At 40.7% G+C, this 14,387-nt stretch overlaps 1 protein-coding gene across 1 annotated transcript in view; it reads left to right on the top strand.

Moving 5' to 3' along the window:
- LOC139763133 (uncharacterized) overlaps window positions 1–14,387 on the top strand; it is a 49,210-nt gene that overhangs the window by 23,983 nt on the left and 10,840 nt on the right. The window contains exons 3-4 of the mRNA XM_071688827.1: window positions 5,207–5,290; window positions 9,405–9,536. Of these exons, the coding sequence (XP_071544928.1) occupies window positions 5,207–5,290; window positions 9,405–9,536 (216 nt within the window). The remainder of the gene's footprint in view (window positions 1–5,206; window positions 5,291–9,404; window positions 9,537–14,387) is intronic.

Genomic DNA, 14,387 nt, shown 5'->3' with positions numbered 1-14,387 from the left:
ATGTGTGTGGATGTAACCAAGATGAGAAAAAGGAGAGATAGGTGGTATGTTTGAGGAAAGGAACCTGGATGTTTTGGCTCTGAGTGAAATGAAACTCAAGGGTAAAAGGGAAGAGTGGTTTGGGAATATCTTGGGAGTAAAGTCAGGGGTTAGGGAGAGGATGAGAGCAAAGGAAGGAGTAGCACTACTCCTGAAACAAGAGTGGTGGGAGTATTTGATAGAGTGTAAAAAAGTAAACTCTAGATTGATATGGGTAAAACTGAAAGTTGATGGAGAGAGATGGGTGATTATTGGTGCATATGCACCTGGGCATGAGAAGAGAGATCATGAGAGGAAAGTGTTTTGGGAGCAGCTGAGTGAGTGTGTTAGTAGTTTTGATGCACGAGACTGGGCTATAGTGATGCAAAGGTGAGTAATGTGGCATTTGAGGGAATAATTGGTGTATATGGAGTGTTCATTGTTGTAAATGGAAATGGTGAAGAGCTTGTAGATTTATGTACTTAAAAAGGACTGGTGATTGGGAATACCTGGTTTAAGAAGAGAAATATACATAAGTATACGTATGTAAGTAGGAGAGAAGGCCAGAGAGCATTATTGGATTACGTGATAATTGATAGGTGCGCGAAAGAGAGACCTTTGGATGTTAATATGCTGAGAGATGCAACTGGAGGGATATCTGATCATTATCTTGTGGAGGCGAAAGTGAAGAATTGGAGAGGTTTTCAGAAAAGAAGAGAGAATTTTGGGTTAATGAGAGGGTTAAGGAGAATGATTTGGTAAATAGAGAAGAGGTAGTAAAAGCTTTGCGGAAGATGAAAGCTGGTAAGGCAGTGGGTTTGGATGGTATTGCAGTGGAATTTATTAAAAAAAAGGGTGTGACTGTATTGTTGACTGGTTGGTCAGGTTATTTAATGTATGTATGACTCATGGTGATTTGCATGAGGATTGGCAGAATGCTTGCATAGTGCCATTGTACAAAGGCAAAGGGGATAAGAGTGAGTGCTCAAATTACAGAGGTATAAGTTTGTTGAGTATTCCTGGTAAATTATATGGGAGGGTATTGATTGAGAGGGTGAAGGCATGTACAGAGCATCAGATTGGGGAAGAGCAGTGTGGTTTCAGAAGTGGCGGAGGATGTGTGGATCAGGTGTTTTCTTTGAAGAATGTATGTGAGAAATACTTGAAAAAGCAAATGGATTTGTATGTAGCATTTATGGATCTGGAGAAGGCATATGATTAGAGTTGATGGAGCTCCCTTTCCACATCCAGGCCCCACAAAACTTTCCATGGTTTACCCCAGATGCTTCACATACCCTGTTTCAAACCATTGACCGCACATCGACCCCGGTATACTACATTGTTCCAATTCACTCTATTCCTTGCTTGCCTTTCATCCTCCTGCATGTTCAGGCCCCGATTGCTCAAAATCTTTTTCACCCCATCCTTCCACCTCCAGTTTGGTCTTCCACTTCTCCTTGTTCCCTCCACCTCTGACACATGTATCCTCTTTGTCAATCTTTCCTCACTCATTCTCTCCATGTGACCCTCTTCTGCTCTCTCAACCACACTTTTTATTACCGCACATCTCTCTTACCCTTTCATTACTTACTGTTTGCGAGGCGGGGGCTATAGGTAGGGTTGTGTGGAGGTGTTGGAAATGAGATGTTTGAGGACAATATGTGGTGTGAGGTGGTTTGTTGCTAAGGAAGACTGTTATTGCTGCACCACAGCCCATGTGTGAGCTTTTTAAAGTCCTGAATCCTCCAGTTTTAAGTGTTTTGACAGTTTAGCTCCTCAACATCCTCTTAATGAATTTTGTTTATCCTTGGATGGGAGAAGATTGTTAGCTACCCTTTACATCAAGACACAAGAACCTTTTCTTTGAAAATCGTCTTTGATGGGTTAAGATAAAACCAAAGCCCAGGTAATTTGGCTGAGAATAAAAGTATTATATGAGAAATAGCCTCTGTCGTCCACTCTTGGAATACTTCATTTTCCCTAATTATGCATAAATAATCTCTTAGCAACCCTTTAGGACTTAACTAGTGATCTTGAAAGGGAACATTTATTTGTGCATTCAGGAAACGAATCCTTTTTGGCTTACCTGAGCTTTTTGCTTGAGTATATGGTGTGAGAAAGGTGGCTTCTTCCTTAGCTTTCCTCAGAAACTTTTCATAGGAGGAAATCAAGAAAAGGGGTCTTTTAAGGTACTCTTCTACCCCTGTTGTCTGCTGGTATATGGTTTAGATGTGGATCCACCTTTTTGTAGCTCTGGAGATCCCTCCTTTAAGAGTGATGGCCTCCGATTCATTGTTGAAAGCATTTATTTTGCTTTTTTGTTTCAACATATCTGAAAGAAATTTTGAAAATTCTTTATGTGGTTGTGCTCTCATGCATGCAGGTCAGACTGCACAGGAGGGAAAAGTAGGTCTTGAAAGTTGAAAAAGTTCCTAAGGTGGTTCCCTGTGAGCATTTTTTTGTTTTTCTCATCCTGCCCTTGCTTCCCTTTTCTTTTCTTGAAGAAAACCCTTTCTCTCTACCAGCTGTGACTACCATTGAATTAATGCCTGTGATCTGTGAATTCTTAGGTGTGAGTGGCTTGAAGCGATTGGGTTAATCACATCATCTTATCTGTAAGTGTCTTGAAGCGACTGGGTCAATGACATCATCTCACTGGTGGTCTAAGGTGATGATTAGTTTGAAACAAGCGAGTGGCTATTGAAAGTTCAGGAAGGCCATTGCCTCCGTGATAGAAATTCAATAAGGCCGGAAGTCCTAACCCTGACTATTCTCAAGATTTCTGATAATGTAGAATGTCTCAAGTTTGCAGGACATCAGCAAAAGATAATAAAATTTTTAAGCTTTCAAAACCAACATGTTTATGTTTGTTAAATTTAAAGGAAACATTTATTGTTCATAGTAAAATCAAGAGCATTGTAATAAATATTTATTTATTTATTTTGCTTTGTCACTGTCTCCCGCGTTTGCGAGGTAGCGCAAGGAAACAGACAAAAGAAATGGCCCAACCCACCCCCATACACATGTATATACACACACGTCCACACATGCAAATATACATACCTATACATCTCAATGTACACATATATATACACACACAGACACATACATATATACCCATGCACACAATTCACACTGTCTGCCTTTATTCATTCCCATCGCTACCTCGCCACACATGGAATACCATCCCCCTCCCCCCTCATGTGTGCGGGGTATTGCTAGGAAAAGACAACAAAGGCCTCATTCGTTCACACTCAGTCTCTAGCTGTCATGCAATAATGCCCGAAACCACAGCTCCCTTTACACATCCAGGCCCCACACAACTTTCCATGGTTTACCCCAGACGCTTCACATGCCCTGATTCAATCCACTGACAGCACGTCAACCCCGGTATACCACATCGATCCAATTCACTCTATTCCTTGCCCGCCTTTCACCCTCCTGCATGTTCAGGCCCCGATCACTCAAAATCTTTTTCACTCCATCTTTCCACCTCCAATTTGGTCTCCCACTTCTCCTCGTTCCCTCCACCTCCGACACATATATCCTCTTGGTCAATCTTTCCTCACTCATTCTCTTCATGTGCCCAAACCATTTCAAAACACCCTCTTCTGCTCTCTCAACCACGCTCTTTTTATTTCCACACATCTCTCTTACCCTTACATTACTTACTCGATCAAACCACCTCACACCACACATTGTCCTCAAACATCTCATTTCCAGCACATCCACCCTCCTGCGCACAACTCTATCCATAGCCCACGCCTCGCAACCATACAACATTGTTGGAACTACTATTCCTTCAAACATACCCATTTTTGCTTTCCGAGATAATGTTCTCGACTTCCACACATTCTTCAAGGCTCCCAGGATTTTCGCCCCCTCCCCCACCCTATGATTCACTTCCGCTTCCATGGTTCCATCCGCTGCCAGATCCACTCCCAGATATCTAAAACACTTTACTTCCTCCAGTTTTTCTCCATTCAAACTTACCTCCCAATTGACTTGACCATCAACCCTACTGTACCTAATAACCTTGCACTTATTCACATTTACTCTTAACTTTCTTCTTTCACACACTTTACCAAACTCAGTCACCAGCTTCTGCAGTTTCTCACATGAATCAGCCACCAGCGCTGTATCATCAGCGAACAACTGACTCTTTTCCCAAGCTCTCTCATCCACAACAGACTTCATACTTGCCCCTCTTTCCAAAACTCTTGCATTCACCTCCCTAACAACCCCATCCATAAACAAATTAAACAACCATGGAGACATCACACACCCCTGCCGCAAACCTACATTCACTGAGAACCAATCACTTTCCTCTCTTCCTACACGTACACATGCCTTACATCCACGATAAAAACTTTTCACTGCTTCAAACAACTTGCCACCCACACCATATATTCTTAATACCTTCCACAGAGCATCTCAATCAACTCTATCATATGCCTTCTCCAGATCCATAAATGCTACATACAAATCCATTTGCTTTTCTAAGTATTTCTCACATACATTCTTCAAAGCAAACACCTGATCCATACATCCTCTACCACTTCTGAAACCACACTGCTCTTCCCCAATCTGATGCTCTGTACATGCCTTCACCCTCTCAATCAATACCCTCCCATATAATTTACCAGGAATACTCAACAAACTTATACCTCTGTAATACATAACATCAAAAATATAAATTTATAGAAGTTTAAAAGGCTAATGATTTGATATCTATTTTTTATTTCATTCACTTTTTTTTCTTAGGAAGAGGAGTAGTGTAGTCTGAGCATGCCGTTTTTGTCGACTAGGAAAATTTAAGTAATGTAATGTTGAAAATGTATAGTTTCACATTGGTAATCAAATCTTTGATATTTGCTGCATTGCTTTATCAAAAAAAGTAAGGCAAAATAATGGTTTTGAAAGTTTTTACCAATTTATATGTGTTTTAAGTTTTCTTTATTTTTGTATAGATTGGAAGAATGAGCTTATCCAATAGAATTTCATTTGAAAGTATCAGTTGGCTTTAAACTATTTTTTCCTTACCCTCTATGTGATTAGGATTCATGGTGAGACATCCACCAAAGCTAACAGCACCACCAGTACCTAAGCTTCCGGGTTTCTGTCTCTCATAGTTGTTTGATAATGTTTTCAAATAAGCACCTTGATGATAATGATTATTCGTTTGCAGAAACGGCCACTGGTGCAGCCAAGGATAGTTATAGATGTTGATGTTCTTCAAGCTCGAGTTCAGCAGGGTCGCATTGGTTCTCAGGTAGGTGATATTGCCTTTAGCATATATTTCTTTTACTATTACTTATTTTTTGTCACAAATGCTTTAGATAACTTATGTGCTGGTATTTTGGTCTTTAGAAGAGGTATTTTGATCTTTAGAAGATTTATGTGGTAGACATACCCAACCTATGTTTAGCATTTGTTTTATCATAGTTCTTACTGAGCTGTAGTCTGACTTTATAGTTATATTGCCCCTTCCTGATACCAGCTCTGATTTTAGCCATAGGATGTTGAATGGACAGACAGAGACAGACTGATATATAGATTTGATGAATGGTGGAGGCAGCAGGGTTCACAGTCATGTCTTCCTAGTTGTCTCAAGTGCACATAAAGGGAATGGATTATAAACACTTGTATTGGACATCATGTTAACAGGTCTCTCTAAATACATGCTTCATTAGTAAATGTAGAATCAGTACGTGGATACAAGGTATTGAGATACACGAATAAAATGGGTAATGCATGGTGGACAGAAGAGATTAGAAATTCTGTGGAGGGAAAAGACATATGGTGGATTGGTCAGTAGGAATGTACCTGTGGAAGTTCAGCAAAGGAGGAGGGATGAATACAAACTATGTGAGCTGAATCTTAAGAAGCTAATAGAGGAAAGCAAAGAAAGAGTAGATGAAGATTTTGGAAGAAAGTAAAGTGGAAAGTTTTGTGATGACAAGAAATATGCTGGAAGGAGGCGAAAAAGGAAAGAGGTGGATATAAGTGGAAATGTTGATGTGAGAAGTAAGGAAGAATTGTTGAATCGAAAGGAGGAAGATGGAGAGAGTATTTTGAAGAATGAGAAGGGGAGGCAGCATTTGTTACATGCATGGGTATGGAGGAGGGAAGGAAGAGGATATTATTGCAAGGGTTTGTAGCAAAAAGGGAGGTAATAAGGGCAATAATGAGGCTGAAGATAAGAAAGGCACCTATGGGTATGGGGAGGGAAGGAAGAGGATACAATGGCTGGGGTCTGTAGTAAAAAGAGAGGTAATAAGGGCAATAATGAGGCTGAAGATAAGAAAGGCACCTAGAGTGGATGGGATTGTGGCTGAAATATAGAGGTGAAATTGTGATAGAGTGAATGTATCTTATGTGTAATTTATCTTGGAAACAGGTCTTGCCTAAGGTTTGGGTGAAAGCTCATATTATTCCTTTATTCAAAGGAAAAGGTGCTAAGGACATATGGAGCAATTATAGGGGAGTAAGTCTTAAGTATATCGGGGTTAAAGAAAAGTTAGGGGATGTGTAGCTCAGATTTTTGTTTTAAAGATGACCATGGAAAAGTATTTAGGGAAAGATAAGAAGTATTCAGCTTCTTATGGATTTAGAGAAAGCTTGTGACAGTCAAGTGGAATGCTTTTTTGGATGTGTTAAGGATATATGATATAGGGGGACAACTGTTGAATGGTGTAAAAGCCTTCTATAGAGGAGCAAATGCATTTGTAAAGTGGATGGAGAGCTGAGTAAAAGTTTTGGGATACATGTAGATGTGACGCAGGGCTGTGTGATGCTCTTATGGGTTTTTGATATGTGGATAGAGTGATAAGAGCAGTGAAAGCAAAACTAGGGAAAAGGGGTGCAGAGATCGAATGTGGCGTTGAGGTAAGTATCTGGTGGCAAGCCTGTTTGCGGATGATACTTTGTTGTTTGCAGGGGGTAAAGAGGAGTTGCAGAAGATTGTAAGTGTGCTTTATGTTGTGTGTAAGTGGAGATTGAAAGTAAATGCAAGTAAAAGTAAAGTAATGGTGTTTGAAAGGAAACAGAGTGAAAGTATAGATTTTGTAAACCCATATAGAGTGAAAGAAGAAAGTGTAATAGATTAATAGATTGTGCTGTGGATATGGGGGGAAAAAAGACTGGAAGAAATGAGGAAATTTAGGTATCTGGGAGCTGTTTTGGGTAAGTGTGGTGATGTGGAGGGAGGGATAAGAGAGTGCAGTACAGGGTAGAGGAGTCATTTGTTTCCTTGATAGAATGATGAAGGGTATAGGTGTAAGTATATAAGTGAAGAGAGGGTTAATGGAAAGCATAGTCCTCCCAACCCTGACCAATGCCGTTGGAACATGGAATGATGCACAGAGGTCAAGAATCACAGTTGTGGAAATGAGCTATTTGAGAAGAGCATGTGGTATGGCGAGGAATGCAGAGAGTGAATTGTGGAGTGGTAGAATGGGTTAAATGTAATACTTTTAGGTGGTGTGGGTGTGTGGAAAGAATGCAAGACTGGGAGTTTTCAAGGAGAGTGTATGATAGTGCAATTAAAGAGGTTGGTTTAATTGGAAGACCTGATAGTGCAGTTAAAGGGGTTGGTTTGAGTGGAAGACCACCTGTGACATGGGCAAATAGGGTTGAGGAATACTGGAGGGAGAGAAACAGAGGAAGAATGGGTGGAATGTTGCATGCAAGGGAGGCATGTAAGGACAGGAATATGTGGAGACTCTTCTGCTGTTGCCACCCCTTGATGGGAGTTCCTGAAGGGAATGGGCATCAGAGATATAGATAGATAGATGCAAGTATAGGTTTTACAAAGCCCTGTAAAGTGATAGGAGAACATGTACTAAACTGTATTATAGATATGGGGAAAGAAATACTGGAGGAGGTGACAATTTAAGAAATTGGGAGCTACATTGAGTAAGTTTGATGTTATGGAAGAAAATATTGGGGAGAGAGCAGTAGAGGGTGGAAGAGTTATTGGGTTCCTTGATAAGGTTGGAAATGAAGAAAGTATTAAGGGACAGCATAGTCCTCCCAACCCAGACCTATGTAGCCAAATCATGGACATGGTATGAGTCACAGAGATCAGGAATCCAGGTGGTGGAAGTGAGCTATTTGAGAGAAGCATGTGGTATGGCTAGATGGATTGAAGAAATAAATGGGGTTGATGAGAAATTTGGTAGAGCAGGGAGTGCAAAGGAAATGAATTATGGAGTGGTAGACTGGGTGAAATGTAACAAAAGAGGTTTGGGTTTGTAGAAATAATGCAAGTGGGCGAGTTAACAAGGATAGGGTATGATAGTAAGATTAAAGGGGCTGCTTTGAGGAGAAGACCACCTGTGACATGGATAAAAAGAGTGGAAGAGTTCTTGGGAGAGAGAAATGGTAGAAGAATGTGTGGAATGATGTATGCGAGGGAGGCTTATAGGGACAGTGATAAGTGAAGACTTTTGCCATGACCATTGTTACCTATATATGTTTCCTATGTTTATAGATAGGGTGGTGAGGAAGGTGATTTCAAGGATCTTGGAGAGGAGCAGATATGCATGCTGTTGGGGTGGGGAAGTGGCCTGGGAGTTGAATTAGTTGTTTGCTGATGACATGGCACTTTAGTAGATTCAAGCGAGAACCTGCTAAAGCGTGTGAAAAGAGAAAGTTGAGAGTAAATGGGAATAAAAAGTAATATTGTAAGTTTTAGCATTAAAGAGAGACAAGATATTTATGGTGTGAGTTTGAACTGCAGAAACTTGTAAGAATTTAAGTGCCTTAGATATCTGGAAGCGGACATGGCAGTGAATGAAGTTGAATTGAGTCATGGGATTAAAGAGGAAGTGAATGGTCTGGGAGCATTGAGAATTTTGCAAAAAAGAGAGGTTACTGTATATGGGAAGTTGAATTTGTTGAAAATTAAATGTCTGAGGATAGTATGTGGTGTGAAGAGAGTTCATTGAGAAATGCTAGAGAAAGAGAATTGAATGGTATTAAGAAGAGAAAGTTTAAGAGAACTCCCACCAGGATATTCTTGCCAACACGTCCACCTTTTCCTGATCTTATGTATTTAGGGCCCAGGACTCGCACAGATCCACAGCACTGATGGAATTTCAAAAACATCGGACATGTGTCTTTGTCTTTAGAAACAAAACACTCCTTAAAGCACTTGGAACCTTTGCCCTTTCCCCCACTTTGGTTTTCTTTTGCTCCCATAGCTTCATCTGCTTCCATGTCCACTACCATGTATCTAAAATACTCCACTTCCTTCAGGTTCTTTCCATTCAAACTCACTCCAGCTGACATTACTAGCTACAATATATCCTAAGATTAATTGGGAGCATGTGGCTCTTTAGTTATATTCATTTATGTACATAACACATTTTTATCCTTTGCAGGTGTTAAGTCGAAGGGGAAATCATGCTGTTAAGTACCCTGTGAATTGTGATCCCATTGATGGAGTGTCACCTAATCTCCATGCCATGCAGGTCAACAGGACCACTTGTGCTCGTTGTCTACAAGGAGAACCAGTGAGTTGTCTTACATAAATCCCTTTTCCTACTCTACATTTTCATAAAGTACAAAATGAATGAATGATTGTGGGCTTAAACATGATTGTCCTTATTTTCATTGATTCTCTCATGAGGCAGGATGTTTGGTTTTGATATGCTGAGATAAGGTTTTATAAATATTGGTGATATAGTGTATATTAGAATTTAGTCGAAGGCATTTGAGCTTTTAGGATTATTTGTAGTACAAATGAAGTAAGTGCGAAAATGGGATCTCAATATCATAGGTCATGCAGACTTGTGAAAGAACTTGTTTGGAGAAAAAGATTTTTATCCGTTGTATAGCTGAAGATTGTGCATCAGATATGAATAATAGAAATCTTTCTTTCATACTTGATTGCTATTTCCTGTGTTTGTGAGATAGGGCCAAGAACCAACAAAGAAAGGCCACATCCATTTTCTGGCATCATGTGTAATGCACCGAAACAACAGCTCCCTATTCACATCCTGGCCCCACAGACTTCTCCATGGCAGGTGCTTCACATGGCCTGGTTCAGTCTTTTGACAGCACGTTGACCTCAGTATACCACATCTTTCCAGTTCACTCTCTCTTATGCACACCTTTAACCTACTGTAACATGTTCAGGCCCCAGTTGCTAGAAATCTTTTTCACTCCATGCTTCCATCTCATATTTAGTCTCCCCATATTCCTTGTTCCTCCACTTCTGAAACATACAGTCACGGTGGGAAAAAACTGGCTTGTCTTACAGTGTGATGCATCATATTAGAATATCAAAAAACAAGATAAAACAGGTATTCCTCCCCCAGTACTCTGTATGACATCTCTTGGCTTTAATACAATCCTGAAGGTGCTTGGGAACAGATGCTGAAAGATGTTTAAGATATTTAGGGTTAAGGTTGTCCCAAATAACCTGGATGGCTGCCAGGAGTGTAGGAATGCTGGATGTATCCCACCCTCACAACTGTGACTTAATAAATGACCGCAAGTTCTCAATTGGGTTGAAGTCAGGTGAGTTACCTGGGCAGTCTTGAATGTATGTCACACCACAAAGTACAAACTAGTCATTTATTGATTAAGTAGTGTGGTACGGTTCACCATCTTACATAATGATATCGCAAACAGTGTTCTCAAAACAGTCAGGAAGTTCATTACACAACAGCTGTAGGCTTCGATTATGATTCATAGTCACATTTTAAGTAAAAACATGAGACTTCCAATCCCATTATGACTGGAAGCCACCCAAACCATTAGTAAGTCTGGAAATGTTACAGTTGATTGAATGTACTTAGGGTTGTACGAGTTACTACTTAGCCCTCAAAGTATGCTTTGCTTCTACAGCTGCCAGTAACATCAAATGTAGCCTCACCAGAACACAACACTTTTTTCCACTTTTTGTCATCCCACTGGAAATATTTCTTGGCAAATGCAAGTCTATTCTTGTGCTGTTGGTCTGTCAGAAGTCCTTCCATGTGTGTGTTTGTGTGCACGCGCGTGCGTGCAAATGCAACAGCTGTAGGCATCGATTCTAATTCACAGTCACATTTTGAGGTAAAAACATGAGACTTCCAACCCCATTATGATTGGAAGCCACCCAAACCATTAGTAAGTCTGGAAATTTTACAGTTGCGTGCGTGTGTGTGTGCTCTTGAATTTCAAGTCCCCATCAAGCCAGCAACAAATTGTACATACAGGCACATGACCAGGTAGCCTAAGGTTGCCTTCCTTTAATTGTCTTACTGAAATATATGGATTCTTGTCAACTTGACATTGGACAATCTTCAGAGTGCATTGGGAAGTAATACAAGGTCATCCAGGTCATTTCTTCTGGATAGGAATGCCAATACCACCACTGTCAATGAAGCACTTTGCCCATCTTTGCACACTTTGTAGTTTCAGCTATTGCTTTATTACACTTCCCTGCCTTATACCGGGTTATAATAGCAGCAATGTCCTCTGTAAACAAGGTCTTAGGGCCAGGCATTACAGCACAAACCCACCACAAAGCACACATGGGTTGGGTAAAAAGCAGATGTCAAGGGGATGACATACACCCACCACAACAGATCTGGGCAGACTGACTGCCACCTGTTGTATCCCTAGGGGTCCCCCCTTCCCCACAAACGTCCATGAGTTGCCCCAGTATTTTTCGACATTTCAGAGTCATGTTCTGGGAGTATGGTACAAACGGGTGAAAAATACTGGTGCAGACCCTATTATGCCAATTTTTTCTGCCAGGACTGGATGTCTTCATCAGCCTTTCCTCACACATTCTCTTCATATGTCTAAACCATTTCAGCACACCCTCTTCAGGTCTCTCAACCACACACTTTTTATTACCACACATCTCCCTTACCTTTACATTACTTATTCGATCAAACCACATCACACCACAAATTGTCGTCAAGCATTTTATTTCTAACTCATCCACCCTTTTTGGCACAGCCTTATATATAGCCCATGACTCGTCTATGTAATATTGTTGGGACTGCTATTCTTTCAAACACCCGTTTTTGCCCTTCCAGATAATGTTCTCTTTGTAAACTTTCTTCAGTTCTCTCAGAACCTTTGCCTCCTTCCCTCACTCTGTGACTCGCTTCCACCATTTTTTCTCAATTCAAACTCCCGCCCAGACTGACTTGTCCCACAACTCTGTTGAATCTAATAACCTTACATTTATTCACATTAACTCTCAACTTTCTCCTTTCACTTACTCTTCCAAACTCAGTCACCCACTTGTGCAGTTTCTTACTCAAATCTGCCACCAGTGCTCTATCACCAGCAAACAACTGACTTACCTACCAGGCCCTCTCATCCCCCACAGACTGCATACTTGCCCCTTTTTCCAAAACTCATATTTACCTCCCTTACCACCCTATCCATTAAAAGATTGAACAACTGTGGTGACATCACTTACCGCTGCTGTAGACCAACCTTCAGACGAAACCATTCACTTACCTCTCTTCCTACTCTGAACAAGCCTTACATCCTTGAAGAAAATTTCTCACTGCTTCTAGCAGCTTTCCCTCCACACCGTTTATTCTTGAGTTTCCACAACCATTATGTTTTTGTGGGAATTATTAAGTTTTTTTTTTAGATGAATACGGCAGTATGATTTTAGTAGAAGACGATTTTTTGAAATTCTTGTATGTTCATGTATTGTACATTTATTATGTATGGAATGCTAATAGGTGTGCTTTGTTCAGTATATAGTGTATGTTCTCATCACACATGCAAGTACTAATGCTGTGTATAAAGTAGCAGTTGAACATCGGTCAATGTCCGACCATTTCGCGGAAATGACCTTGCACATTGTTGCACAGTTGGTTTTACTATCTGATCGTATCTTTAGCTTGTGTAACCAGGCTGGTCCTACTCCTAGGCTGTTCTTCAAAGTAGTAAAATTTAATTTACTAAGATTTTCTAGCAATGACAGATGAAGAGAGACAACAAAAATTTTGCTAGAAAAATCAGATCCTCAACACTTAAACATTGACCATTAATTTTGGGGATGAATTGAACTACTATGGATAAACCCAATCCTTTCCTGCAAAATTTAGTGTGGCTAATCTAACAAACCAGTGAAAATGTTCGTATTACTATTACAAATGCCAAATTATGTCAATGTAAAAACATACAAATTGATTTGTATGTAGCATTTATGGATCTGGAGAAGGCATATGATAGAGTTGATAGAGATGCTCTGTGGAAGGTATTAAGAATATATGGTGTGGGAGGCAAGTTGTTAGAAGCAGCGAAAAGTTTTTATCGAGGATGTAAGGCATGTAAACATGTAGGAAGAGAGGAAAGTGATTGGTTCTCAGTGAATGTAGGTTTGCAGCAGGGGTGTGTGATGTCTCCATGGTTGTTTAATTTGTTTATGGATGGGGTTGTTAGGGAGGTGAATGCAAGAGTTTTGGAAAGAGGGGCAAGTATGAAGTCTGTTGTGGATGAGAGAGCTTGGGAAAAGAGTCAGTTGTTGTTCGCTGATGTTACAGCGTTGGTGGCTGATTCATGTGAGAAACTGCAGAAGCTGGTGACTGAGTTTGGTAAAGTGTGTGAAAGAAGAAAGTTAAGAGTAAGTGTGAATAAGAGCAAGGTAATTAGGTACAGTAGGGTTGAGGGTCAAGTCATTTGGGAGGTAAGTTTGAATGGAGAAAAACTGGAGGAAGTAAAGTGTTTTAGATGTCTGGGAGTGGATCTGGCAGCGGATGGAACCATGGAAGTGGAAGTGAATCATAGGGTGGGGGAGGGGGCGAAAATCCTGGGAGCCTTGAAGAATGTGTGGAAGTCAAGAACATTATCTCGGAAAGCAAAAATGGGTATGTTTGAAGGAATAGTGGTTCCAACAATGTTGTATGGTTGCGAGGCATGGGCTATGGATAGAGTTGTGCGCAGAAGGGTGGATGTGCTGGAAATGAGATGTTTGAGGACAATGTGTGGTGTAAGGTGGTTTGATCAAGTAAGTAATGTAAGGGTAAGAGAGATGTGTGGAAATAAAAAGAGCGTGGTTGAGAGAGCAGAAAAGGGTGTTTTGAAATGGTTTGGGCACATGGAGAGAATGAGTGAGGAAAGATTGACCAAGAGGATATATGTGTCGGAGGTGGAGGGAACGAGGAGAAGTGGGAGACCAAATTGGAGGTGGAAAGATGGAGTGAAGAAGATTTTGTGTGATCGGGGCCTGAACATGCAGGAGGGTGAAAGGAGGGCAAGGAATAGAGTGAATTGGATCGATGTGGTATACCAGGGTTGACGTGCTGTCAGTGGATTAAATCAGGGCATGTGAAGCGTCTGGAGTAAACCATGGAAAGTTGTGTGGGGCCTGGATGTGGAAAGGGAGCTGTGGTTTCTGG

Source organism: Panulirus ornatus, chromosome 46 (assembly GCF_036320965.1).
Source record: "Panulirus ornatus isolate Po-2019 chromosome 46, ASM3632096v1, whole genome shotgun sequence".
In the NCBI taxonomy this organism is placed as follows: Eukaryota; Metazoa; Arthropoda; class Malacostraca; order Decapoda; family Palinuridae; genus Panulirus; species Panulirus ornatus.
Note: the sequence above shows the minus strand (reverse complement) of the source record. Positions and strands in the feature narration are given on the sequence as shown.